The 25615-nt window shown below is 42.3% G+C and overlaps 1 protein-coding gene across 2 annotated transcripts in view; it reads left to right on the top strand.

Moving 5' to 3' along the window:
• IL1RAPL2 (interleukin 1 receptor accessory protein like 2) overlaps positions 1-25615 on the top strand; it is a 1030535-nt gene that overhangs the window by 50269 nt on the left and 954651 nt on the right. For both annotated transcript variants that reach the window (XM_033947208.1, XM_033947209.1), the window contains exon 2: positions 5682-5782. In XM_033947208.1, the coding sequence (XP_033803099.1) occupies positions 5701-5782 (82 nt within the window). In that variant the 5' untranslated portion in view covers positions 5682-5700. The remainder of the gene's footprint in view (positions 1-5681; positions 5783-25615) is intronic.

Genomic DNA, 25615 nt, shown 5'->3' on the forward strand with positions numbered 1-25615 from the left:
CTCAAACTCGCAGCCCGCCAGGAACTCTTTGGAGGCCCTCGGTATGTTTATCATAATCACAAAAGTAAAATAAAACAATTTCTTGATCATATGCCTATTTAGCTATAAATGACAATATTATTATTATTAAGACTTAGCCAAAAGGAAAGATTTATAAAATATAAAGAGTTTTACCTCATGCAAAATTGTCATTTCTTTAATAAGACATTAGCTATTTTTTCTGAGGCCCTCCAAGTACCTACAAATCCAAAATGTGGCCCTGCAAAGGGTTTGAGTTTGAGACCACTGGTCTAGAACATACCACTTAGAAATTGAATTTGTCTAGTTCATCCTAGAGCAACATTTTGATATGAGAACACAATTTACTGTGTATCATCTACATTGATCAAAAGAGACTTAGGAGCCTAGGCGCCATTTCTGTGGGTGCCCGAGTACTTCCAATATTTTTAGGACTTCACATGACCACAGACACATGCATTATCTCTTTGGTGCTGCTCTGTCATTAGTGCAGCTATGTCAGTGGTTCCCAAACCTGTCCTGGGGGACCCCCAGCCAGTCAGGTTTTCCAAATATCCCTAATGAATATGCATGAGAGAGATTTGCATACCTGTCACTTCCATTATATGCAAATCTCTCTCATGCATATTCATTAGGGATATCTGGAAAACCTGACTGGCTGGGGGTCCCCCAGGACAGGTTTGGGAACCACTGAGCTATGTCATTGAAAATTATGTACTTTTATTTACTTTTGAAATTAGAAGTTCAGTGCCTTGAAATCAATGTACTGTACATTGCTTTAGATTATACTGTATGATGCAGAAACATTGCACTACAGAAATGTAGAACTTTCCAACTGATTTAGCAGGAAAAACCTGTACTGTCTTCGTTAACTTGTCTGTAATGTCTCAGGAAGTCTTCAAGTAACTGAATACATTTGTGTATAATTGTATTAAACAGAGATGTCGGATCTGTTTACAATTAGAAAACCCGTTTGCTTTTAATTGTCTGCAGTGTTGTATAAATCACAAAAAGATGTATTTCAGCATGGAGTAGGAACTTGAGTTACCTACCCGGTTTAATACCCAGAGAGAGCAAAGCAGAATGCAATTTGCAAAGCTCCACTTGAAAATCGGTCTTGCATAACATCCTCATTACAATTATCTGTCAAAAGATTTAGTTCAATTACATTTTTTTTTTTCTAGCTCTCTTGTCAAGATGGCCTTTCTTGTGTCAGGATTTGCTACTTTTAACGGAGGTTAAGAAAAAAAAAAAAAAAAAAAAGAATACCGAGTCTTCATAGATCCCCCAACCTTTGTGTGTAATTCTTCACCTGGCCCCTGATCTCTAATCTAACACTCAAGCCCCAAGGAATCGATAGACAGAAAATGCTTGACAAAACGTGGGTTTTAGGAATGGGAGGTACTGCATATAACTGTGTATTTTCTGGCGAAGACAGTATAAAAAGGAAATGTTCATTTTGCAGTCTCTTACTGGTAGTATAATTGAGGCTTCGTTGAACATTACATACACTTTTCTTCAAATACCTGGCGGTTTGTTGTCAAATTATTTTATTGACTGAAATGAACAACTGAGTCAAACTGCATTAAATCTTTTGCAGATTTTCAGTGTTGATTTTGAAAACTTTGCCTAATGATTTCCAGTAGTAGGTTAGGCCTAGTGTAAGGCTTTCGAGTCCCATCCTACAAATAAGCTGAGATTTCATTCAAAATCACACCTTAGCACTTTGAGGAGCCAAATCTAAAGAAGCCCAGACTTGAAAATGTTGAGAAGCTCTGCCTTTAATCTCAGAAACCTCCTCATACTTTCTAGTGAGACCAGGGGCAACATAAGAACATAAGAAATGCCCCTGTCGGTCCATCGTGCCCGGCAGTCCGCTCACGCGTCGGCTCCTCAGATCCAGGACCTGATAGTGCTCATACCCTAAAACTGTCATACGCTTTTCGCTTATGTCCTGTAGAGTGACCTTCTATCTATACCCTGTAATCCCCTTCGCTTCCAGGAAGTCATCCAGTCCCATTTTGAAACCCAGTATTGTACTCTGTCCTATTACCTCATTTGGAAGCGTGTTCCAGGTGTCCACCACCCTTTGAGTGAAGAAAAACTTCCTTGCATTCGTTTTGAATCTGTCCCCTCTCAGTTTTTCTGAATGACCTCTTGTTTTTGTTGTCCCCGCTAGTCTGAAGAATCTGTCCCTCTCCACCTTCTCTATGCCTTTCATGATTTTATACGTCTGTATCATGTCTCCTCTCAGTCTCCGCTTTTCCAGGGTAAAGAGCCCCAGTTTGTCTAACCTTTCGGAATATGAAAGGTTCTCCATTCCCCTTATCATCCTAGTTGCTCTCCTCTGGACCCTCTCAAGCATCGCCATGTCTTTCTTAAGGTACGGTGACCAGTATTGGACACAGTATTCCAGATGTGGTCGCACCATTGCTCGATACAATGGCAGGATAACTTCCTTCGTTCTGGTAGTGATACCTTTTTTGATAATGCCCAGCATTCTGTTTGCTTTCTTTGAGGCTGCTGCACATTGCGCCGCTGGCTTCATTGTTGTATCCACCAATACCCCCAGGTCTTTTTCTAGGGTGCCTTTCCCCAGCACCCTTCCTCCCATCGTATAGCTGTACATGGGGTTCCCTTTCCCCATGTGCAAGACCTTACATTTCTCCACATTGAAGCTCATCTGCCATCTTTTTGCCATCTTTTTGCCCATTCACACAGTTTGTTCAGGTCGCTTGTTGGGGGGGGGCAAGATCCGCCCCCCAGCTCTAGCATCTCCCTTTTCCTTACCTACCATCCCATAGTCGCTCCCTTTCAAGGCATCCAGCATCCTTCCCTACCTTTGAACCCTTCTCCGAAGTCTCTAGCTGGGAGAGAAATTTCCTGCTGGGGGAAGGTGGTAGCTGGTTTGCGTCTTCCTCACAGTGTGAGCTCAATGTGTTACAGCACATAGTTTGGGAAACGCTCTATTGAATTTAGGCTCCACTTAATAAAATAATGCATAGCCAGAATATTGGCATTTACAAGTACCGTATTTTCACGTAGATAACGGGTATAGTGCGCGGGAAACCGAAATATATGTAAAAAAAATTTTGTATACCGCACATGCTGCCCCGACTCTCCCGTCGCCGCCCGACTCTCCTTTCGCCCGCCCCGACTCTCCTCTGGCCACCCCGACTCTCCTTTCGCCCGCCCCCGACTCTCCTTTCCCCCTTGAAGTCCTGTCCCCACCCTGAAAGCCTGATGCCCCCCCCGACGTCCGATTCACCCCCCCGCAGGACCGCTCGCACGCACCCGCACCCCCACCCTGAAGGACCGCTCGCACGCACTCCCACCCGCACCTGCACCCCCACCCTGAAGAACCGCTCGCACCCCCACAGCCTCCCGACCCCCCCCCATCATGTAGAAGCTCCTACCGGTGTCCTGCTGCTTCCTCTTGGCGGTCCCGGCCCTTCTGTGAGCCCTGCACCTGCGCTGCTTCCTCTTCCGGCGGTCCCGCCCTTTCTCTGACGGTATATATGCACACATATGCAGATATTCACCAGTATTATGTTAGCTTATGTGCATTTCTTGGTGTCTAGGGGGGGGAGTTATTAATGTGGGTTACTGTTTACATGAGAGATTTTACTTCTTACCACGAGTTGTGTTACAGGATTTCATTGCATAAAATGGGACCCTTTGCTAAAGTAGCATGACTTGTGGTAGAATACCTCATCTTAATGATAGTTTGTGTCTTCTTTTAAAGAACTGACCAAACAGCACAATAGTTCAAGTTAAATTTTCTGTGAGAGTATAACCAAACTTCAGATTGGAAGGGTATATATTCTCTTACCCCGCCTAACTCTCTTCACAGTGAGTAATACGTTTATAGATCCTCAGAAGTACCACTTAGCACTCATACAAATTCATTGTGTCAGGCTTTATGTACTACTTCCTCATCAGATCTTCCATACTTTGCTATTAAATTTATAAATACTTTTTTTCCACCTTAGTGTATAAATAGTTTAAATACTTATCTTAAAACTTGTGGTCATGCTTTCAGGGATTTATACCGCCATCATGTTTCACCCGAAGGGTCTTTTAGAGAATGACATGGGGACAAATTTGTTCCTGTTCCCGCAGGAACTCAGTTTCCTCGTCCCTGCGAGTTTTGTCTCTGACCCTTTCCTGAAAGCTCTCCCTTAACCACACAAGTTCGAACACTTATGATTTTAAAGTGTTTGAGGCTTCTGCAGATGAGGACAGAGCTTGCAGGAATGGGGCAGTGATGGGACGGGAAAATGAGTTCTCGTGGGGATGAGGAACAATTTGTCCATGTGTCATTTCTATCTTCTTTATAGAATTGTCCCAATAGTGTCTAGTTATTTTTTTTCCAACAGATGTGGTCTTGAAACTGTATTCTTGGTATTATAATCAGACATGTAAACATGAATTGCCATCGCCCCCCCTATCTAAACAACCACCTAAACCAGATCCTCACCTCAAGACGAAGAAGAACTCCGAACCCTTTTGCCTTCCCTCCACTCAAGGGCACTTAGCGCAAAAAGATGTTTGATAACCTTCTGGTGACGCAAGCAGCAAAACTTAACCACTCCACCTCCAACCTGTTGACGGCAACGGGCGACTTCAAAACTTTTCGAAAAGAAATCAAAACCCTACTTTTCAAAAAATTTATCCAGATATCTTAACCCAACCCTTCCCCCTCCTCCTAGATAAATTCTCCCCCCCAAACCTCCACTTAAATAATCTCTTCCTCCCCAAAACACCAACCAAGTATTCAGATTCCTGAAATGTAACGTAATCTTATTTGTACTTTAACTGTAATCTATTTGTTATATCACACAGTAACGTACAGTCAATTTAATATCAAATTTGCAAGTTCTTCCGGAATTAATCCAGGTACCTCTCCTCCCTTGTAACCAAAAAAAACAACAACCCAAAACTGTTGTAACTTCACTGGAAATGTCCAGTTAGCTCTTTTGTAATCCGCCTTGAACTGCAAGTTATAGGCGGAATAGAAGTCCCTAATGTAATGTAAAGTATAAAAGTCGCCTTTTCCTGATCATGACGGGAATAGCTGTTTAACTGATCACACATAATTGGAAGAACCATGACAGGATTAATTATACTTTTTGGTGGGTAAATGCGTGTACCACGTATAAGTATGAAAGAATGATGGCAGAACGTTTGGGGACTAGTAAGTCCTTTAATGATGTCTGGAGTCCATTGACTACTTTTGTTGCATTACAGTAAGGGTCATGTTTCTCCCCTTTTCACTAGATTTCTTTACACATCCAGGGAGAGTGGGTGGGTGGGGAGAGGGAAATGTACTTTGAGGAGTTAAATTATTTAATTATAATATTGAAATCACATCATATGTTTTATTGTATTAATAATTGAGATGAGGATGGGAGTAAATGACTGTTTAGTGTAATAATTGTATAGTTATTAGTGCGTTCTATGCAGTATTTTATGCTTTACCAATTGTATTGCACTATCAAAGTTTGAAAATCAATAAAGATTTAAACAACAACAAAAAAGAAATAATCTGCGGTGGGATCATTCCATTAGAAATACGGAAATGTTGTCAGTGCCGCCTTGTTGTGGCCCAGAACTATGATTCTGATCTTTCTCTTTGTTTTTTGTATCTTTTCACTCTTCAGGTATCAAGGAAAAGGAAAAATGAAGCCTGCCATCTTTCTGGTTCTTCTGATCTGTTCTGCAGTCCGAGCTGAACTGAAGCTAGTCTCGAAGAGAAATTCTGGTGAGCTGTGGAAGGAAACTTTGTTTAAATCTTATCTGCTTTCCACAACGTGATCTTTTTGGAAATCCATTGCTGTTCTATCCTAGAAGATAGGAATTAGTGGCACGTTTGTCCTACTGTTTAGTAGGGATGGGCAGACATTTGTGATGAAATGCTGTTCACCGATTATGATGCCTACCCTTCGTAAAGAACGTGTACTCTTTTTTTCCTATAGCATATGCATGTGTGATGGTTTGCGTATGTACACTCTGTTGAGAAAGAGAGTGCATATTTCTTAAGAAGAGTAAACCTTCTCTAAACATGAGGGAATTCTATATATGGTGGCGAATGTTAAGTGCTGAAAAGTAGAGATAACATGGAGACAAATTTTCTCCATCCCCCTGGGATCTCTCTATTCCCAACCTGTCCCATTCCTGCAAGCTCTGTCCTCATCTGCATAAGCCTCGAACACTTTGAAATCATAAGCATTCGAGGCTTGTGTGGTTAAGGCAGAGTTTGCAGGAATGGGACAGGGACACAGCTCATGTTTAATGTACATCACTACATATGTCTGGCAGCATTATAGAAATGATAAATAGTGGACGGGACGGGGATATTGAGATCCCAAGGGGACAGAGATAAATTTCTTTCTGTGGCATTCTCTAGCAAGGCATCAAAAGGTGTTATTCTATAAGTGGGTACATAAGTGTTTCTATGCAGATCTGCAAAGGGGATGTAGCCATAGGAGGGTCATGGGTGGGTCAGGGCATTCCCTTAAAAATGCACGCAGTGTTATAGAATAGTGCAAATCCATGCCCTGCTTGCACACAGGCATTTACATCTGGTTTCAGTTGGTGTACCTCCTTGTGGCCAAAGTCGAGCGCAGATCCTGGCGCTATGTGCTAGTCTATTAAGGGTGCCGATCCTGGAACGCCTATTATAGAATACTGTTCAGTACTGAATTTTGAGTGCAATTTACTGAAGTGTGCAGTCCTTTCCAATAGCTTGAGAACAACAAAAGATGTGGAGCAGACCAAAATGATGAGAAATATAACATTTATTTATGACCAGGTGAATAAAACATAACACTCTCTACTAGCCGACATGGCCATGTTTCGCTCCCTCAAGGGCTGCATCAGGGGCTTGAATAAAATCAGTGCTGTAGCAGGCCCAGACCTCTCTTGCGATTGCAGATTGATTCATAAACCGAGTTTATGAGAGCAAACTGCATATATCAATCAGCAATTGCAAGACAGGTTTGTGCCTGCTATAGCACCGAATGGTTTTTTATTTAAGCCCCTGATGCAGTCCGTGAGAAAGTGAAACATGGCTATGTTGGACTGGTAGAGGGTGTTCTGTTTTATTCATCTGATCATAAATAAAATGTAAAATGTATTTATGATCAGATGAATAAAATGTAATTTCTCATCATTTTGGTCCACTCTACATCTTTTGCTGTTCTGGATCTTACAGATTTTGTGGAAGATTTGCCTGTTTGCTTTTTGGGACTCTCTTTCCAATAGCTTTCCTGATAGTAAGCATATGTGTGTTGTCCATGCATGCATTATTGGGAAAAGAATCAGCCCTCTTTTAAGAAAATAAATGACACAAAAAAACCCTTTGGCTGCCCATTTTTCATCTTGGTTTCTCAGTGAATGTGATTCATAAACCATCCTTTAAAATAGACACAATTGGATCCAAGAGATATGGGGTTGAAATATGTCTCTTAGTTTTGAACTGGACCTTGTTTACCAAGCCTCAAAATGGAATGTATTTATTTACTGGTCCTGGTGCAGTGACGAGCTTGGTTTTAACGTGTTCTGGCCTAAATGAGTCCACTTGAATTCTACCAGTGCCTGCTGTTACCAGAACCCCAGTGAAGAAGACATATTTTGAGCGAAACCACTGATGAGGTTGGAGCTGAGGATAGGAGCTTTTGGAGTCATGTTAAATATCTGCTGGACAAGAAAGATAGAGAAGGTGATCCGAGGTGCTCAAGTTCCTTTATTATATCTATTGAGACTCGACACTTATGTGTTTTGGACAGATGGCCTGCTTCAGGAGTCTGACTAATAATCGTATAAAGGAAATAGCAAAATATCACCAATTAGTATTGCCTTTTCAATGATGTCCTTGACGGGTCGAGACTCAATAGATATAATAAAAGAATTGAGCACCTCGGGCCACTTTCACTGTCTTTCTTGCCTTTCTACCTGGGAAGGTAGCATCTTCTGTTTTCTTGTGGAGATATCTGCTAGAACCACAAGCAGCCATTTTGGAATTTTGAAGTGAGAGAATGTTCAGCAGAGATTTGTGGGAGATCCAGAGAACTTTTATTTCAGATAAATGAACACTGGCTTTTTGTTATTTTATTGAGTCTGCTTTCTGTTTTTATTGCTACACTTATTGGGTTTGTTTCCCATTTTTGGGGGGACAATAACATTTTCATTTCACAGGCATAAGGAATGTAAGCGTCATATATTTGAGCCTTCATTTCCTATATTTTTATGTTTATATTGGGGTAATCTCTCATTGTTAGAGCTGAATTTTTAATATTTTTGCTTTTTGATGAAAATTTTCAACAACTATTGTTTGAGTATTTAATTTTTCAGAGTCATTTCCTATGTGCAAAAATTGTTATAACATTTCCTCATAGCAGCTTATTCTCACCTTTTTAATACATTGATACATTATAAATAGCAGCTGACTAAAATATGCTAGACTATATTTACGAATGCTTTATGGTAGTTTCTTTGGATGCTTTATAGAGAGCATGGTGTTTTTTAAAAAAAAATTTTGATATGTTATGATTACACTAGCCTAAAATTTTACTTGTTCATTTGCATTTCCTGTGGACCTTTAAAAAGATGATCTAAACACAAACTGTTTCTGACAATTTTTTTGAGATGTGTGGGTTGTTTTTTTTTTCCTACTATTTATGTATTAACAAACTCAAACAATTTTATCAGGCCGCATTAGGGCAAGAATCTGCATTATTTGCCCCTTAAAGGACACTGATGCAATGTTAAATCACGGTAGGAAACAAAGTACACCTTCCAGGGCTTCTTAGTTCCCTCTTGGTAAAGTGACCCCCCCCTCCCCCGGGGTTATCCTTTATGTCCTGGTATTCCAGTAAGGCTTTGGGCAGAAGTGATGCTCATTCACTCCTTCCTTTCTGGCACCACTTCTCAAAATGGTGCCCCTAGCAGATAGTAGCATGAGTCTACCACTAGGGGCGTCATTTTGAGGGATGGCGCTAGAGCAGACATGGGCAACTCCGGTCCTCGAGGGCTGGAATCCAATCGGGTTTTCAGGATTTCCCCAATGAATATGCGTTGAAAGCAGTGCATGCAAATAGATCTCATGCATATTCATTGGGGAAATCCTGAAAACCCGATTGGATTCCGGCCCTCGAGGACCGGAGTTGCCCATGTCTGCGCTAGAAGGTCAGAAGTGATTGGGGATTATGTTTGCTCAAGGACCCAGTGGATCACTAAGGTATGATCACAAGAGGTAGGGGGCTAGGAGTCTTGATGGAGGGGGTGTGTGTGTCTGGATCAGGAAGGGCTTGCTACTGGGGGGGGGGCTTTCTTGGGGGGAGAGCATGTGCAGCTGCTGATCCATGGTGGAATGAGAGCACCGTGACCCCCCTTTCAGATGTGGCCTGAGAACCTTGAGCTGTGGCCTGATGGTCCCAGGTCAAATGCTGCTTTCACATGGTTCAGGGGCAGGTCTAGGCCTTGACTTACAAGAGTCAGCAACCTACAGGACAGAGATACCACAGCTTGGTTACTCCCAAAAAGGAGTGGTAAAAGCAAACTTTAACTGCACCTTGATAACCCTCCCCAGTGTTAACGATATGTTTTGCATCAAGAACCCCCTGTTTAATATAGTTTTTGCTTATTAATTTTCAAAAAATATTGTAACTTTTTTATGAATTAACTGTAGCTCCACTTGATTTTTCCCCCCCTTTTCTCTGGATATATATAAGTCTTACCAAATGTCTTGGCTACAGATATAGACAGGAATTTGGCATCCCCTGAAAAATCAGATTCTCAAATGCTACAGAACACATTTCATGTAATGTGTGATCCCATTTTCCTAGATTACAGTCTAACTTGCTTTACTGATATAGAGAACTGTTGATAACTGTGGCATTGTCAAAGGTGGCAGCAGCCTGTGTTGCTTTATTTGAGTTCAGACCTTGAGTAAAGACAAGTCTCTTTTCCGGTTACCGCTGGCCTCTCAGCAGAAGGTCAACCTGCTAAAACTTCTCAAAGGACTGAGTTGGAATCGCTCTCTTCAGCAGCAGAATTCAAGGGAGAGAAGAAAGGGATGCTTTGCAGTCTTCCTTTTTTTCCCACTCTGATTTTTGTGGTTGGCTTTTGCCAATCGGTTAAAAAAAAAAAAAAAAAGAGCACATAGGAAATGTATATTTTCACATTGAGAAACTTGTTAGAGCTGTTACTCATCCATCTGCCAATTGCTTTTCTGTCAATCTGCAAAAGCGCAGGGTAAAAGGAATATTTTCCATTGATAGAAGCTCATCTTTAATTCTAATTTATCTTGTCACAACTATCTGTATCTATGACCCAAGTTTCATGGACAATTGCTTTTATATTTTTAGAAAGAGTAAGTCTGAAAGATGGCTTGTTTAGTTCTACTGTTAAAGCATATGGGCTTAATGTAATCTTACATAGGACTTTCCCACGTGCTATGCCAAGATTCAACGTGGCATTTATGGGTTTAAAAATTTTTTAAAATGTGGATTATACACTGAAGGTATCATTAAATTTATCTTGGGCACTTCATTTTCATATAGTATTATTTGTGGGGCCCTATATGCAAATTACCCAGATGGTGGACCAATGTTAAGTTGGTCCCTCTGTGGCTCTTCCCTGTTGGACATGTTTCACTAAACAAGTTTCTTCAAAGCCATATATCCCTATGGAAAAATAAACACATTTAACCCCTTGTCTTTATACTATAACTAGAAAAGTTTTAAAAGAACCCTAACAAGTGGTTAAATGTGTGTATTTTTCCATAGGGATATATGGCTTTGAAGAAACTTGTTTAGTGAGACATGTCCAACAGGGAGGAGCCTCGGAGGGACCAACTTAACATTGGTCCACCATCTGGGCTGATTTTATCATTAATAATAATAATAACAGCTTATATACCGCAGGACTGTGAAGTTCTATGTGGTTTACAAAGATTAAAAGATGGTACAGGTTGAATGAACTTAGCAGAGGTGAGAGATCGAGTTAATAGATCAAGGTAACCGATATTGAAGAGAGAGAATTGTATGGGTCAGTTGTTTAGATACGTCAGGAACAAACAAACCAAAACTGCAGATATGTACAACGATGTAGGCAAGATTTATTGTGACAACCAAAATATATCTAAAAACCTTTTACCAAGCAGGGGACCCAACACGGTCCGTGTTTCGGACAACCTTCATCAGGGGTCCATGGTAAAAAAGGAAAGAAAAATGTGTCACAATAAATTGCAGTAGAAAAGATTGCAGTGAAAAAACAGATTATATGTATCGCCAAAGGTCACCGAAAAATGTCGATTAGCGCTAAAGATACGTCAGGAACATGTGTATTTTCAGGCGTGTCCTAGCATGCGACATCTATATAGAGTTAACATGGGAGAACTTAGGCCCAGATTCTGTAAATGACACCTAAAGTCAGGCCCATAGCTGAGAGGGTGGTCGATCATTGGAATGAACTCCCACGGCAGGTGATTGAGGCCAACAGCGTGGCAGATTTCAAAAATAAATGGGACATTCATGTGGGATCTCTAATGAGGTGAGGGCAGGGGGTGGTGAGCAAAATCAAACAGAAGGGTCAATGGAGTGGGCAGACTTGATGGGCTTTGGCCCTTTTCTGCCGTCATTTTTCTATGTTTCTATGTTTCTAACTGTTTAAAAAGCTTAATCGGCACTGATACCAAGCTTAATTGGGTTATATTAAAATTAATTGCTTTCTGGGCACCTAACTCAGTAGGCATCTACCACTTTCAGCAGGTACCTAGAGCAAGAAGCACACCAGAAAGTGGGCATGGTTAAGGGATCGTGGTCATTTTTTTGCATGTATGCGCTTAAACTGGACTTAGGTGCCGGTATTTAGGCCAAGAAAACCCTGGCATAAATAGGGGGTGCCTAAAGTTTTGATGCCTACTGGTGCCTAAGTTCAATTTAGTCACCACTAGGTGCAATTAGAGGTACCAGATTTCCTCTTTGAAAAAAAGAGGCTGCTTGGCCCCGCCCTATTCCACCTCCTGCTCCGCCCTGTTCCTCTCCAGTCCCGCCCCCACGTGAACCTCCCCGAGCTCGAAGGCTGCATTTGGAAGCCTTTGCGCATGCATCTATTTGTAAGAGCATTTTTATAATTGAAGAGATGATAATATCCCTTCCTGTTAAGATTAGATTAGAAATAATAGTTTGATGTATTTAATGGCAAGTGTGTTTGTTCGATTTGTTGAGTTGTAAATCTTACAGATTTGTAGTTTTTAAAATCTATTTACGAATGTGGATATTGTAACCCGCTTAGTATATAAGCGGGCTAGAAAATTTTAAAATAAAAATTTGCAATAGAGAGCTGTACGGAAATGGGAATCCTGCGTTACCCCATGGGGATGGAAGCAGGTCTTGTGGGGCTCCCACAGGTGTTTTACCTTTCTCTTAGATGTCCACCTAGTGCTTCTTTCCTGCTTTCTAGCCACACTTGCTTCTTCACAATGGTTCATACACGCTGTCCGCAGCTGACCCCGAAGCCTTCCCTCTGATGTCAGAACAGAAATCAAAGGGAAGGCTTCTGGGTCAGCCGTGGGCACAAGTAGGAACCGCTACCTGTGGCTTTCTGAAGAAGCAAGTGCGGCCGGAGCACAGGTACAGACTCTTGGCAGTCTATGGACTAGTGGTGACCGTTCAGACTAGAAGAACTGGTAAAGGGGACAAAACAAGCACAACTACCTAAGACTGGCGGAGCTCCTCCCAGCCGTAATACAGTACTCCCCCGAAATTCGTGAGGGTTCCGTGAATTTCGAAAAAACGTAAATGTTTTTTAGGCAGGGGAGACAGGAGAGGGCGGCTGGAGAGGGCAGCCGGAGTGCCGGCGAGTGAAGGAAATCGCTCGCCGTATGCTCCGACCACCTCTTCCTGTACTAAAGTCGGGCCTCACCAATCAGGAGCTGCTTTGACACGCATCTCCTGATTGTTTGAAAAAGAAAATTACTTTAAATAATGGACATCAGTATGAGCCCTTTAAGTACAAATGAGGGATTTGGGCTCGGGCAGTAACTCATAGGTGACCAGCACCAGTCATAAGTCTAAATAAGAACTGCCCCATACATCATTTAGGGATCCTTTTACGAAGTCACGTTAGCGGTTTAACGCCCGTAATAGCGTGCGCTAGCCGCTGCCGCCTCCTTTTGAGCAGGCAGTAGTTTTTCGGGTAACGTGGGGGTTAGCGTGCGCTAAAAAGGTGCGTTCGATAAAGCCGCTAACGTGGCTTTGTAAAAGGAGCCCTTAATCATAGATAATATTTATCCTATGCAAAGTTCATATTCCCTTATGGCAGTTTGTAACTCCAGTCAGTTTATAAAAAAACTTCATCCGGGACTATTGTGCACAAAGGAAAACTTGATAGAATCCTATAAGAAATAAATAGTTCGTGTGGAGATTTGATATCGCCATTCAAAGTCCATATTCCCTTTTGGTAATTCGTAACGCCACTCAATGTCTGAAAAAAAATTCATCCGGGGCTATTATATAGATATCGCCACTCGACAGAGCTCCGTTTCGCCACCTTCATCAGGAGCGGAGATCGCTAAAGAACACAATGCTTTAGAAAGGCGACGGGATCTAATCAAATCCGTCAACACGATCCACCCCAGCGGGAAAATCCCTTGTTTGTACTTGAAGGCAAGGAGGTAACACTCCATTATTTCAAGTAATTTTCTTTTTCAAACATTCCCCCCCCAAGGGATTAAGAGTGTTAGCCAATTCTCAGTTGGATTACAGTTAATAATCTGCATAAGAAATAAAGCATTCCAGCTAGTAGAGATCCATCGGCTTAGGTGCCTTTTGTGCACCTCTAAACATGCAAAGCAACGCACAAGAATATTTACATATCGGATCGATTCATTGATTGCTTAATGCATTTAAGTCAGGGATCTCAAAGTCCCTCCTTGAGGGCCGCAATCCAGTCGGGTTTTCAGGATTTCCCCTATGCATTGAAAGCAGTGCATGCACATAGATCTCGTGCATAGTCATTGGGGAAATCCTGAAAACCCGACTGGATTGTGGCCCTCAAGGAGGGACTTTGAGACCCCTGATTTAAGTGAAACAAATCCAAAGTATACCTTCAATACTGTTGCAGTTAAGATTTGCCTCGTATAAAAGCCTGTGAACATTCACACAATTTGCATATACGATAGTAATTCGTGAGGGTGGATATTGAAAGAAGAAAAGCTCCAGGTTTTTTTTTCTAGCAAAAGGTGCAGTTGTCAGCTACAGTACAGAATTAGGCCATGTTGCCCCAAAGCTTCTCTAGGCTAGGACACTAATAACGTGAGCTGCTTTGTCTGAGACTGAGGTGGGAGCATCTTTGTTTTTCTTTTCCATTCCTTAGACACAGACCTTTGTTTTTTCTTTTTCAAGTGGATGGCTTCAGATTGTAGCCATATGTCCCAGGAGTGAAACGTTTCCCTCCAGAAAAAGACTTTCTTTAGTACCCCTGCTGCTGTTCAGACGTTGAAGTTGATTAGTTTGAAGTCACTAGGTGTTTGCAGCTAGGACAGCTCAGAAAATTATAGAATTCCAGTTCAAGGCCAGTTTTGGTTTTTCTTTTTAAACCATTAATAACAAATATTATGATTGCGTACTGTATAATTTTTTAATGCTTTATTTACATAGTAACATAGTAGATGACGGCAGATAAAGACCCGAATGGTCCATCCAGTCTGCCCAACCTGATTCAATTAAAATTTTTTTTTTTTTTTTTCTTCTTAGCTATTTCTGGGCAAGAATCCAAAGCTTTACCCGGTGCTGTGCTTGGGTTCCAACTGCCAAAATCTCTGTTAAGACTTACTCCAGCCCATCTACACCCTCCCAGCCATTGAAGTCCTCCCCTGCCCATCCTCCACCAAACGGCCATACACAGACACAGACCGTGCAAGTCTGCCCAGTAACTGGCCAAGTTCAATATTTAATATTATTTTCTGATTCTAAATCTTCTGTGTTCATCCCACGCTTCTTTGAACTCAGTCACAGTTTTACTCTCCACCACCTCTTTCGGGAGCGCATTCCAGGCATCCACTACCCTCTCCGTAAAGTAGAATTTCCTATCATTGCCCCTGAATCTACCACCCCTCAACCTCAAATTATGTCCTCTGGTTTTACCATTTTCCTAAGGACATAATTTGAGGTTGAGGCTCTTATAATATTGTTTTGCCCCTGAAGCAGTCCATGCACTGCAAAACACGGCCATATTGAGCACACTTTTCAAGGTGATTCTCTAAATTGGTTGCTGGAAAAAGTGCTGCTGTTTTTCAGGGCATCTAAGTAAGGTTGCTTTCTGCTCATATTGATTTCTTGGTATTCATAGGATTATTTTAGTATGTATATACCAATTATAGCCCAAGTGGTACTCGAGCATTTTTCCCTGAATGTCCTGGTGCGTTCACAATCTATCTACTGTACCTGGGGCAATAGGGGATTGAGGGCTCCTTTTACATAGCTGCGCTAGCGGTTTTAGCGTGCGTTAAATTGCCACGCGCACTAGATGCTAACGCCAGCATTGAGCTGGTGTTGGTTCTAGCCACGTAGCGCGCGCTAAAATTCTGCGGGTGCTAGAAACGCTATCGCAGCTTTGTAAAAGGAGCCCTGAGTCGCAAGGAGTAGCATGGGGTTTGAACCCACAAGCTCAGGCTATGGCTCTAACCTCCTGCGTCATACACGCCCCTCTCCAGTTTCTGTATTGCATTGTACAGTGTGTTTATGGATATTGTTCACTGCTCTGTATAGCTATGGAGGAAGCCACTGCCAGTGTTGCTGAATAACCTTCTTTGTTGCCGGGTTACTAAGCAGTTGGATTACTTATATTTACCCTTGGCTTTGAGTGTCGGGAATGTCCTCTCTCGTGGCATCTCTGCTTGTCAACTGCTGAACTCCAGGCTTGGCAGTTCAAAAAGGCAACCCTGTGGAGTATCTACAGCAGGGGTGCCCACACTTTTTGGGCTTGCGAGCTACTTTTTAAATGACCAAGTCAAAATGATCTACCAACAATAAAATTAAAAAAAAACACAAAGCACAAAGTACGCATAGAAAATGTTAATCATCATTCCTATTCCAGGGTTTTTCAAAGAGATCAAAGCAGATGACTCTATGCACTATCACCTCAGTAACAACCATACAAAAATAGACAAATATACCCCCTCCCTTTTTACTAAACCACGATAGCAGTTTTTAAGCGCAGGGAGCTGCGCTGAATGCCCAGCGCTGCTCTCGACACTCATAGGCTCCCTGCGCTAAAAACATCTATTGCGGTTTAGTAAAAGGGGACCTTAGTGTAAAATATAGACAGCAGATATAAATTCAGACACATTTTGATCACTAAATTTAAAATAAAATCATTTTCCCTACCTTGTCTGGTGATTTCATGAGTCTCTGGTTGCACTTTCTTCTTCTGACTGTGCATACAATCTTTCTTCCCTTATTTTAGCCTGTATGCTTCCTCTCCTCCAGACCTCATTCCTTCCCCCAACTTTTCCTTCCTCTTCCCTGCCCTTTCTTTCTCTCTGCCTCCCTTTCATTTTTTTCTGTTTCTCTTCTTTCCTTCTGTCTCCCTGCCTGCCCTTTTTCTTTCTTTCTCCCTGCCCTCCCCCAAGCTACTGCCACTGCCATTACCATCGGGGGGACCAGGACCCAAACGCCACCAATTACAGGCCCCAAGCTCTCCCTGCTTCGGCCAACCAGCATTCCTCTCCCCGACGTCAATTCTGCCGTCGGGAAGAGGAAGGCTGATCAGCCCAAGATCGTGATCAACCTATTGGGGGAAATGCTGCCGGGTCCTGCCTTCGCGGAAACAGAAAGTAGGCAGGACCCGGCAGGAAGAAGAACAAATGCTTCACTAACCTGTCTCCCGCATTAGCCCGTAGCGAACGCTTGCTTCAGGGCTCTCAACATGTGCGTGCCGGCTTCCCTTCTCCCCTCCCCCCCCCGGACATAACTTCCGGTTTTGGAGGGAAGAGAAGAGAAGCCGGCACGCACACGTTAGAGCCCGGAGCATAAGTTCGCTACGGGCTGAAATCTCCAAGCCGGTTTTTTGGGGTTTTTTTTAAATGTTCAGCAGCGGCAGATGACAACTGGGCGAACCGCCCAGCTAAAAGGCCCTAGGGAGAACAATGGAGAGGAAGGCTGATCGGCCCGTAGATCAGGACAGCAACACGAGTCTATCACAGAGCCCGGGATGGGCTCCACGATCGACTCGCGTTGCCTTCCTGAGCTACTGGTCGATTGCGATCGACGCGTTGGGCACCCCTGATCTACAGAATTCAAATGCAAGGAGTAAAATAATTGGCAACCCACAAGGAGATCAGGGCAAGGCATTAATTAAGAATATAGCCTTAGAATATTTTAGTTCGATTTTACTAATTAAGGGGCCTTTTTATCAAACAGGGGTAAAAGGTTGCTTAGCCGTTCTTACCGCAGGGGTAAAATAGCAACATTTTCTGGGGGTTGTTGTTTTTTTTCATATTAATGGCCATGCGCTAATTTTACTACAACCGTATAGGGAGATAACTGATTTAAATCTGTGATGAAAATCTCCAAACACGTTGAACAATCACAGCAATAACTATAGAAGTACCCAAGAAAGGGACTTGGGGGTAATGGTGGACATGACAATGAAGCCGACGGCACAGTGCGCAGCGGCCGCTAAGAGAGCGAATAGAATGCTAGGTATAATCAAGAAGGGTATTACAACCGGAACGGAAGAAGTTATCCTGTCGCTGTATCGGGCGATGGTGCATCCGCATCTTGAGTACTGCGTCCAATACTGGTCGCCGTACCTTAAGAAGGACATGGCGTTACTCGAGAGGGTTCAGAGGAGAGCGACACGTCTGATAAAGGGAATGGAAAACTTTTCATACGCTGAGAGATTGGAGAAACTGGGTCTCTTTTCCCTGGAGAAGAGGAGACTTAGAAGGGGATATGATAGAGACTTACAAGATCATGAAGGGCATAGATAGAGTGGAGAGGGACAGATTCTTCAAAAGTTGAAAGGGGACAGATTCAAAACGAATGCTAGGAAGTTCTTCTTTACCCAACGTGTGGTGGACACCTGGAATGCACTTCCAGAGGACGTAATAGGGCAGAGTACAGTACTGGGGTTCAAGAAAGGATTGGACAATTTCCTGCTGAAAAAAGAGATAGAGGGGTATAGATAGAGGATTACTGCACAGATCCTGGACCTGATGGGCCGCCGCGTGAGCGCACTGCTGGGCACGATGGACTTCAGGTCTGACCCAGCGGAGGCATTGCTTATGTTCTTATGTTCTTAGAAGTGAAAGTCTGAGCACTTTTACTTTCACTTTTATAGTTATTGATACATTTTAACAATTAATAATTTATATAAAGGCTGTGATTGTTCAATGCATTTGCTAATTTTGCCATTAGCATGCAGCCATTAAAACAGATTAGCGCGTGATCCTTTACTGCCTAGATAATGAGTGGAGGTAAGGACTCGCACGCTAACCAATTAGCATAGAACATGCCTGCTCTGCCCTCAAACGTGGCCCCCGCAGCAAATAAAATAAATTTTATTTTTTAGCACTTAAGTAGTGCATGCACATCCCCAAATTATTGTGGGATGCCACAGCACGCCACACAGTGTGCCATTATTTGCTGTCGTAAGCACGCATTGGCGCTTACTGCAGCTTTGCAAAAGGGTCCCTACATTTTCAAAGGCAAGGAGGTAACACTCCAAACGAAGATCAGACTTTTCCACGCACTCATTTTCTCAATGGCCAGTTACAGATGCGAAAGCTGGACACTACAGAAATAAACAAAAACGAAAATGGAAACAAAAACCAAAATGAAAATGCCTTTAAACCTCGAAGGTGCTCAGAACCAATATATGGTAAGAAAGTGACCAAACCAGGGCAGCAACCCCTGTAAGGACTTTCAAAGAGTCTATCATTGCACCATCCTCAAACGGTAGAAAGGTATTTAAATTTTGGTGAATGTCTTTTTTTTACTATTTTTCTTCTTTTTTCTATTAAATGTCCATTTAAAATGTCCAAAGCTTAAGTGAAAACTATGATCCTCAAAATAGGCAGAACTTAACTGTGAGTGTTTAGGAAGCCAACTTGCTTCAGCAGGTACAGGTGGGTCCTAATGCATTTCGCCGAGAGGCTTCTTCAGAGAACCCTCTTGCTGGATGGAACATCAAGTTCAACAACTTCCTGAATCTTCACTTCTAAACCGATTGCATTTCCTGTTGGTTCCGAGCACCTTCGAGGTTTAAAGGCATTTTCATTTTGTTTTTTGTTTCCTTTTTCGTTTTTGTTAGTTCACAGTCCTTTGGGAACTTTCTCTGTTTGAATTTTACCCAGTTGTTATATTGTGGCACTACAGAAACAAGACAGAAAGAAGATTGACTCATTTGAGCTTTGGTGCTGGAGAAGGATTTTAGGCGTGTCATGGACTGCCAGAAGAACTAACAAATCTATTCTGGAAGAGATCAAACCGGCTATGTCACTCGAAGGCCAAATGATGAAGTTGCGACTGTCTTATTTTTGTCACACCATCAAAAGAGAGAGATCACTGGAGAAGGACATTGTGTTTGGGAAGATCGAAGGAACTAGGTGAAGAGGGCGACCTGCAATCAGATGGCCTGACACGTTGAAAACAACCATAGGGATGACGCTGGACGACCTTTCCAGACTAGCGCAAAACCGATTTTCTTTTTAGCTCCATAATTCATCAAGTCGCTAGGACTCGAGCACGAGTCGATGACACCTAGCAACAACAAATTTTCTTCAATGATATCCCGAAATTTATTTGTATTCTACTAATGCAAGTAGGGAGCGTATGGAACATTAGAAAGGTTTGGACAATTTCCTGGAGGAAAAGTCCATAATCTTGTTATTGAGAAAGATAAGGGGGAAGTCACCGTTTGCCCTGGATCGGTAGCATGGAATGTTGCTACTCCTTGGGTTTTGGCCAGGTACTAGGGGGCTGGATTGGCCATCATGAGAACGGGCTATTGGGCTTGAATGGCCATTGGTATGGCTGTTCTTATGCTCTTACCTGTGCCAAGTAAAGGACAATCAAGCCATTGTAGCATCACTGATGAGGTTGACTCTGAGACACTGTGGAATGAGGCATTATGACTTCACAATCTCAATTCTGGAATGTTGCTCTCATTGGGGTTCCGGAATCTTGCTATTCTTTGAGATGCTGGAATGTTGCTATTCTCTGGGTTCTTGACAGGTACTAGTGACCTGAATTGGCCACCGTGAGAACGGGTTACTGGGCTTGATGGATCATTGGTATGACCCGATATGGCTGTTCTTATGCTCTTACGTGTGCCAAGTATAGGAAAATCAAGCCATTGTTGTAACATCACTGATGAGGTTGACTCTGAGGCATTGTGGAATGAGGCATAATGACATCACAATCTCAATTCTGGAATGTTGCTCTCATTGGGGTTCCGGAATCTTGCTATTCTTTGAGATGCTGGAATGTTGCTACTCCCTGGGTTTTGACCAGGTACTAGGGACCTGGATTGGCCCCCATGAAAACGGCTACTGGGCTTGATGGGACCATTGGTCTGACCCAGTAAGGCTATTCTTATGTTCTTTTGTAAACTTTCTGTTTCAGTCTTTCTAAATACCGGTAGATCACCTAACCAATTAAAACATTTTAAGCATTAGTTTTCAAACTATGCAATAATTGTAAAGGATTAAAATAAAATTACCATACCTGAACCAATTTAGAAAAGAGGGATAAATGCAATCCATTATGGGGCCCACTTGCTAAGAGTGTAGGCAGCTAACAAGGCACCTTACTGGGGTAATTTCTATTTTAACAGTTAAACTTGGAACAGGGTGGAGGGTGTTGCTGTTAACCATCTGCATTATGTTATCTATAGGGTAGTTAATGTATAGTAAGAAATCTTTCTGTATAGTAAGGGGGCCCCTATCAGTTTCAAGTTCATTTAAAATGTGATTGATCGCCCAATCAGATATTCAAGGCGATGCACAATTCTAAAAACAGTTTATAACAGCATACAGGGGAACAAAAAGTTCACATAGCAAATACATGACTTTTAAAACACGGTAAGTGGGATAGGAATACAATAATTGAAGGCAAATGAAACAATCAAGGAAAATTTATAAAAAGGAGGAGTTTTTGGTTTTGTTTTGGGCATCTAGAGGACACTTGGAATGAGCCTAGTCTGTAAAGAAATGTAGATGCCTCCACTCCTTTAGAGAATACTAGAGTGTGGTAATAATGGGTCTGATTTTATAACCGGCACCTAACCACGCCTAACTTGTAGGTGCCAGTCTGCGTGGTTGTTAATCAGCCGCTAGGCATCCTTTATAGAATCGCGTTTAGCAGCACCTAGGCAGCCTTAGGCATCGTTGAGGTAGATGCCGATATCTAGAGGAGTCCCTGTATCCATGGTTTGCTGTCTGACTGCTGAGCACTCCCGCCCACCTGCACTCTTACCCCACTGCACCTGCGCCCACGCCAGCATACCTCTAGAAGACTTCACCAGCAGCGAACAGCATCTCTTGCTTTCTGCTCCTGCCGGCCTAAGCTCCCTCGTTCTGAGGTCACAGCCAGGTCACGGAACCAGGAAGTGATATGAGAGGGAAGGAGCTTACGCTGATGCGAGCAGCAGTAGATTTGAGGAGGTACACTGGGAGGGTGGTTGGCACATTTTAGTAGAGTGTGGGCAGTGGGAGTGCTCAGCGCTCAGGCGATAAACCACAGCATAACAGCGTTCACTATAAATATGCATATTCACGTATCCACGGTAGCTCTTGGAACCTATTAGTATGTTCTGTAGTGGTTAGAGCCACCGCCTCAGCATCCTTAGGTTGTGGGCTCAAATCCCACACCGCTCCATGTGACCCTGGGCAAGTCACTTAATCCCCCATTGCCCCAGGAACGTTAGATGAGTAGATAGGGAAAAATACTTGAGTAGCTGAATGTGCCGAGAAAACAAAAAAAAAACAACTCTGTGGAGTGACGATGTTCCTAAATGGACTTTATTTGAAAGTGTCAAAGTTCCAAAGGTACACTGAAATCATCCACATAAAATAATTCCATCAACATAAAAGTAAATCATCCACATAAGAGCGTTTCGACAAAAAGTCTTCTTCAGGGGTCCCTGGGGGGGTCCTATAAAGGTGAGTACGTGGGAAACAATTGTGTGGTGAGCCGGAAGTGAGACACTGCTTGCATTTTGGGGTCAATTCCTTTTGTTTTTTGCTTGTAGCTGAATGTACACCACTTAGGTTAAAAGTGGTATAAATAAATAAATATTATCCATGGATACGGGCCCCCCTGTATTTATGGGCACCAAATTTGCATGCCTATCGCTGCCTAAGTTTACTATGTCTACTTTTCAAGTAGGCCCGTTTAGGTGTCAAGAGGGCGACCTCGACTTAGGCGTTGCTAGGTGTCGTCCATGATTAGGACTCCTTGGGATCTTGCCAGGTACTTGAGACCTGGATCAGCCACTGTTGGAAACAGGATACTGGGCTTAATGGACCTTTTTGGATCTGAACCAGTATGGCAATTCTTATATTCTTAACTATGTACACTGTACCCAGCTTCTCCACTGTAATCCAACCTTAAACTGAATAGGTAAAGGCGGAATAGCAAACGTGATTAACCTAAATAACGGTGAGGCTAAAATTTGTGGCTTAGAGTATTTACTGCATATTGAATCGCTGTCCACTATCACGTAATAGTCAATTGTATATTTAATAGTCGATGGTACATGTAAATTTCTTATGGTGGGATTCCGTGTGCTGTTAAAAATGCAATATTGAGGCAATTACTGGAGCTTCATACTGCAATTGTTTTCTGTAAATCTATGTAATTCAATTCCAACATATTGAAAATGTGCATGTTTAACTGAAGCCAAAGCTTAAAAGATTAGTTTCACCCAATTCCATATTGATTCTGATGTAGAAGAAACACACAATGGTTGTGTTTGAGGTATGGGGAAATGTTAGTTTTATTATTAATAAGATATTAACTAGAACCAACTATTGTGACGGTGTCCGCATTAGAGCTTGAACAGACCCAGGTAATCGCTTTAAATAAGGCAGGGGCACTTTGTGCTTTTATCGCTACCTCTTATCAGCTGCGCTCTCAAAGGCTATTACTCCTAATGTGATGACGTGAAGATGGATTACAGCTGGATCAGAGCCCAGAATCGGATCCTGATCAGAAACTAGCATAATCCCTGTTTTTGAAGTTTTCTTGTATATCAGCTGAGATATAGTAGAGGGAACAAAACTGCCTTGAGGTAGTGTAAACCTGCGTACATTTTATAAAGTAATATAGCATAGGTTAGTTTGGGGCGGGGTTACCAGACATCCCGGGGGTCCGGACGGCTTTTCAAAAGCCGGCACTGTGTTCAGGTTTTGAAAAGCCTCCTCAAATCGCTTCGGGCAGGGAGGAAGGCCACACATGTGTCAATATCATGCGCCCGGGTGCCTGATGTCATCGCTTGGCATTCGCGCATGCGTGGACTTCGTACCTGCCCGACAAGAGCAGGCAGCGGGGGGCAGGATTAGGGCATTACAGGGCAGGGATGGGCGGAACTGGGCGGGCCTGGGGGCAGGTCTGGGGAGGGTCCAGATTTTCCGATTGGAAAATCTGGCAATCCTAGTTTGGGCCCTGGGGTTCCTCCCAAATGTTTCCAGCGCTGCTGTTGAATTGGCCCCTCCCCCCTCCACCAAGATAATGTTTCTATTCCTTATTCACATAATCACAGAAATTAAAAAAATAAAAAAATATATATATACATATATATATACCACAGATTATAAAAACACGACTGTCCTGCTTTTCAAAATAGAATGGAGCTGAAGTAATCCAACCATTCATCCCCAATTGTCACATTTTCCTGCCCCGAGGTCCTGCCGTTATAAAATTTTTTTGACAGGACATTGGAGTACCAGGCCGGGAAGTTTAATTTCTGGTTACATCCATTGATCGCTCAAACTTATTCTTATACTACATTTAGTAAAGATTTTAAAACATATTTATCTGATAAATTAGATTGATGTTTTTTTAATTCTGATGGGCTCAATTACTAGTTGATCGGTTTTTAGAAGAAAACTGCTGTAGGCCTTTTAAAAAAAAATGTATTATGGGCTCCTTTTACGAAGCCGCGTTAACGGCTTTAGAATATGCACCTTTTTAGCGCTTAACCCCTGCGCTAGCCAAAAAACTACCACCTGCTCAAGAGGAGGCGGTAGCGGCTAGCATGGCCGGCAAATTAGCGCGCGCTATTACCCGCGTTAGACCGCTAACACGGCTTCGTTAAAGGAGCCCTATGTGTTTCTCTTCATTAGACTTTTTTTAATATTTTAAATTGTATAATAGTCTCTGCTGTATTTGATTGCTTACGATGTATTGTTTTTTTATTATGAAATTGTATCCTCTTCGCTGAATTGTTCAATTTTATTCCTTGTTGTGAACCACCCAGAACTGTTGGTAGGGCGGTATATAAGAAAATAAATTATTATTATTATTATTTGGTGATGATATCTGCATACTCAGACAAACCTGGGCTCATAGTCTGCAACCCGTTCAGTCAGGAAGAAATCTAACCCAGTTTTGGCATGCATTCTACCAGTTTTATAAAGTGCTCATCAGAAAATAGGCTTCTAAAGGACTGAGGGCTAGATTTTCAAAACTTTGCGGTAAAAACCGATGGGTCATCATCGCAGCTGTTATTGAAGTGATTTTCAAAAAGGTGAGTCATTCTCAAAAAACTGCCCATGCAAAAGAGGTTGGTGGAGAGTAGCGAAGGTTCGCTAAATTTACATGAGATGAGATGCTGGTGATAGTGATCCGCACATGCGCAAAATACACCACAAAAGAGGCGTAAATGTGCGCATGTGCCGGGAAAAGCAATGCTGTAAGCGGTGTATCGGTCATAGATGTGCCAGAGCTATTGGATGAAGGGAAGGGAGGGGAGATGTAATGTCGCCTTTCAACAAGTTCACACAAGACATGCCTTTCCTGCCCCAAAACTGTTATAGTTCATGTAAATCTTGTAATTTGTTTTTAATGTCAAATTTTATCATGAACCACAGCCAAATGGTGCTCAAGAAGCATGCTTAAAAATAAAAAATAGAAAGACTATAATTTGTGTGAATCGTGCAATTTTTTTCATGAGCCACAATCAAAACACATGCCAGAGATGCGCTTTTCACAGTATCGGCACTCCTGGACCAGTCATAGTAACATAGTAAATGATCCAGTCTACCCAATAATACACTTGCTATAAATTAATGATTTAATTTAAATTAATATTTTTCTTAGATATATCTGGGCCAGAAACCCAGAGCTCTGCCCGGTAGTGTGGTTAGGCTCCATGCTGTGGGAATTACAAACAATAAAATATTATTTTGATACCATGTCTTTCAGATTATTAATAAAATCCTTAATCCTGAATATTTTGGATTATTGTAATATCATACATCTATTATCTGTCTGTTACGAACATCAGCCTTATTTGTTTTCCATCGGTAAAAGGCTGTCGAAATCATAGTAATATACTATGATTTCCGGCAGCAAAATGGGAT

This window comes from Geotrypetes seraphini, chromosome 5 (genome assembly GCF_902459505.1).
Source record: "Geotrypetes seraphini chromosome 5, aGeoSer1.1, whole genome shotgun sequence".
NCBI classification, from domain to species: domain Eukaryota; kingdom Metazoa; phylum Chordata; class Amphibia; order Gymnophiona; family Dermophiidae; genus Geotrypetes; species Geotrypetes seraphini.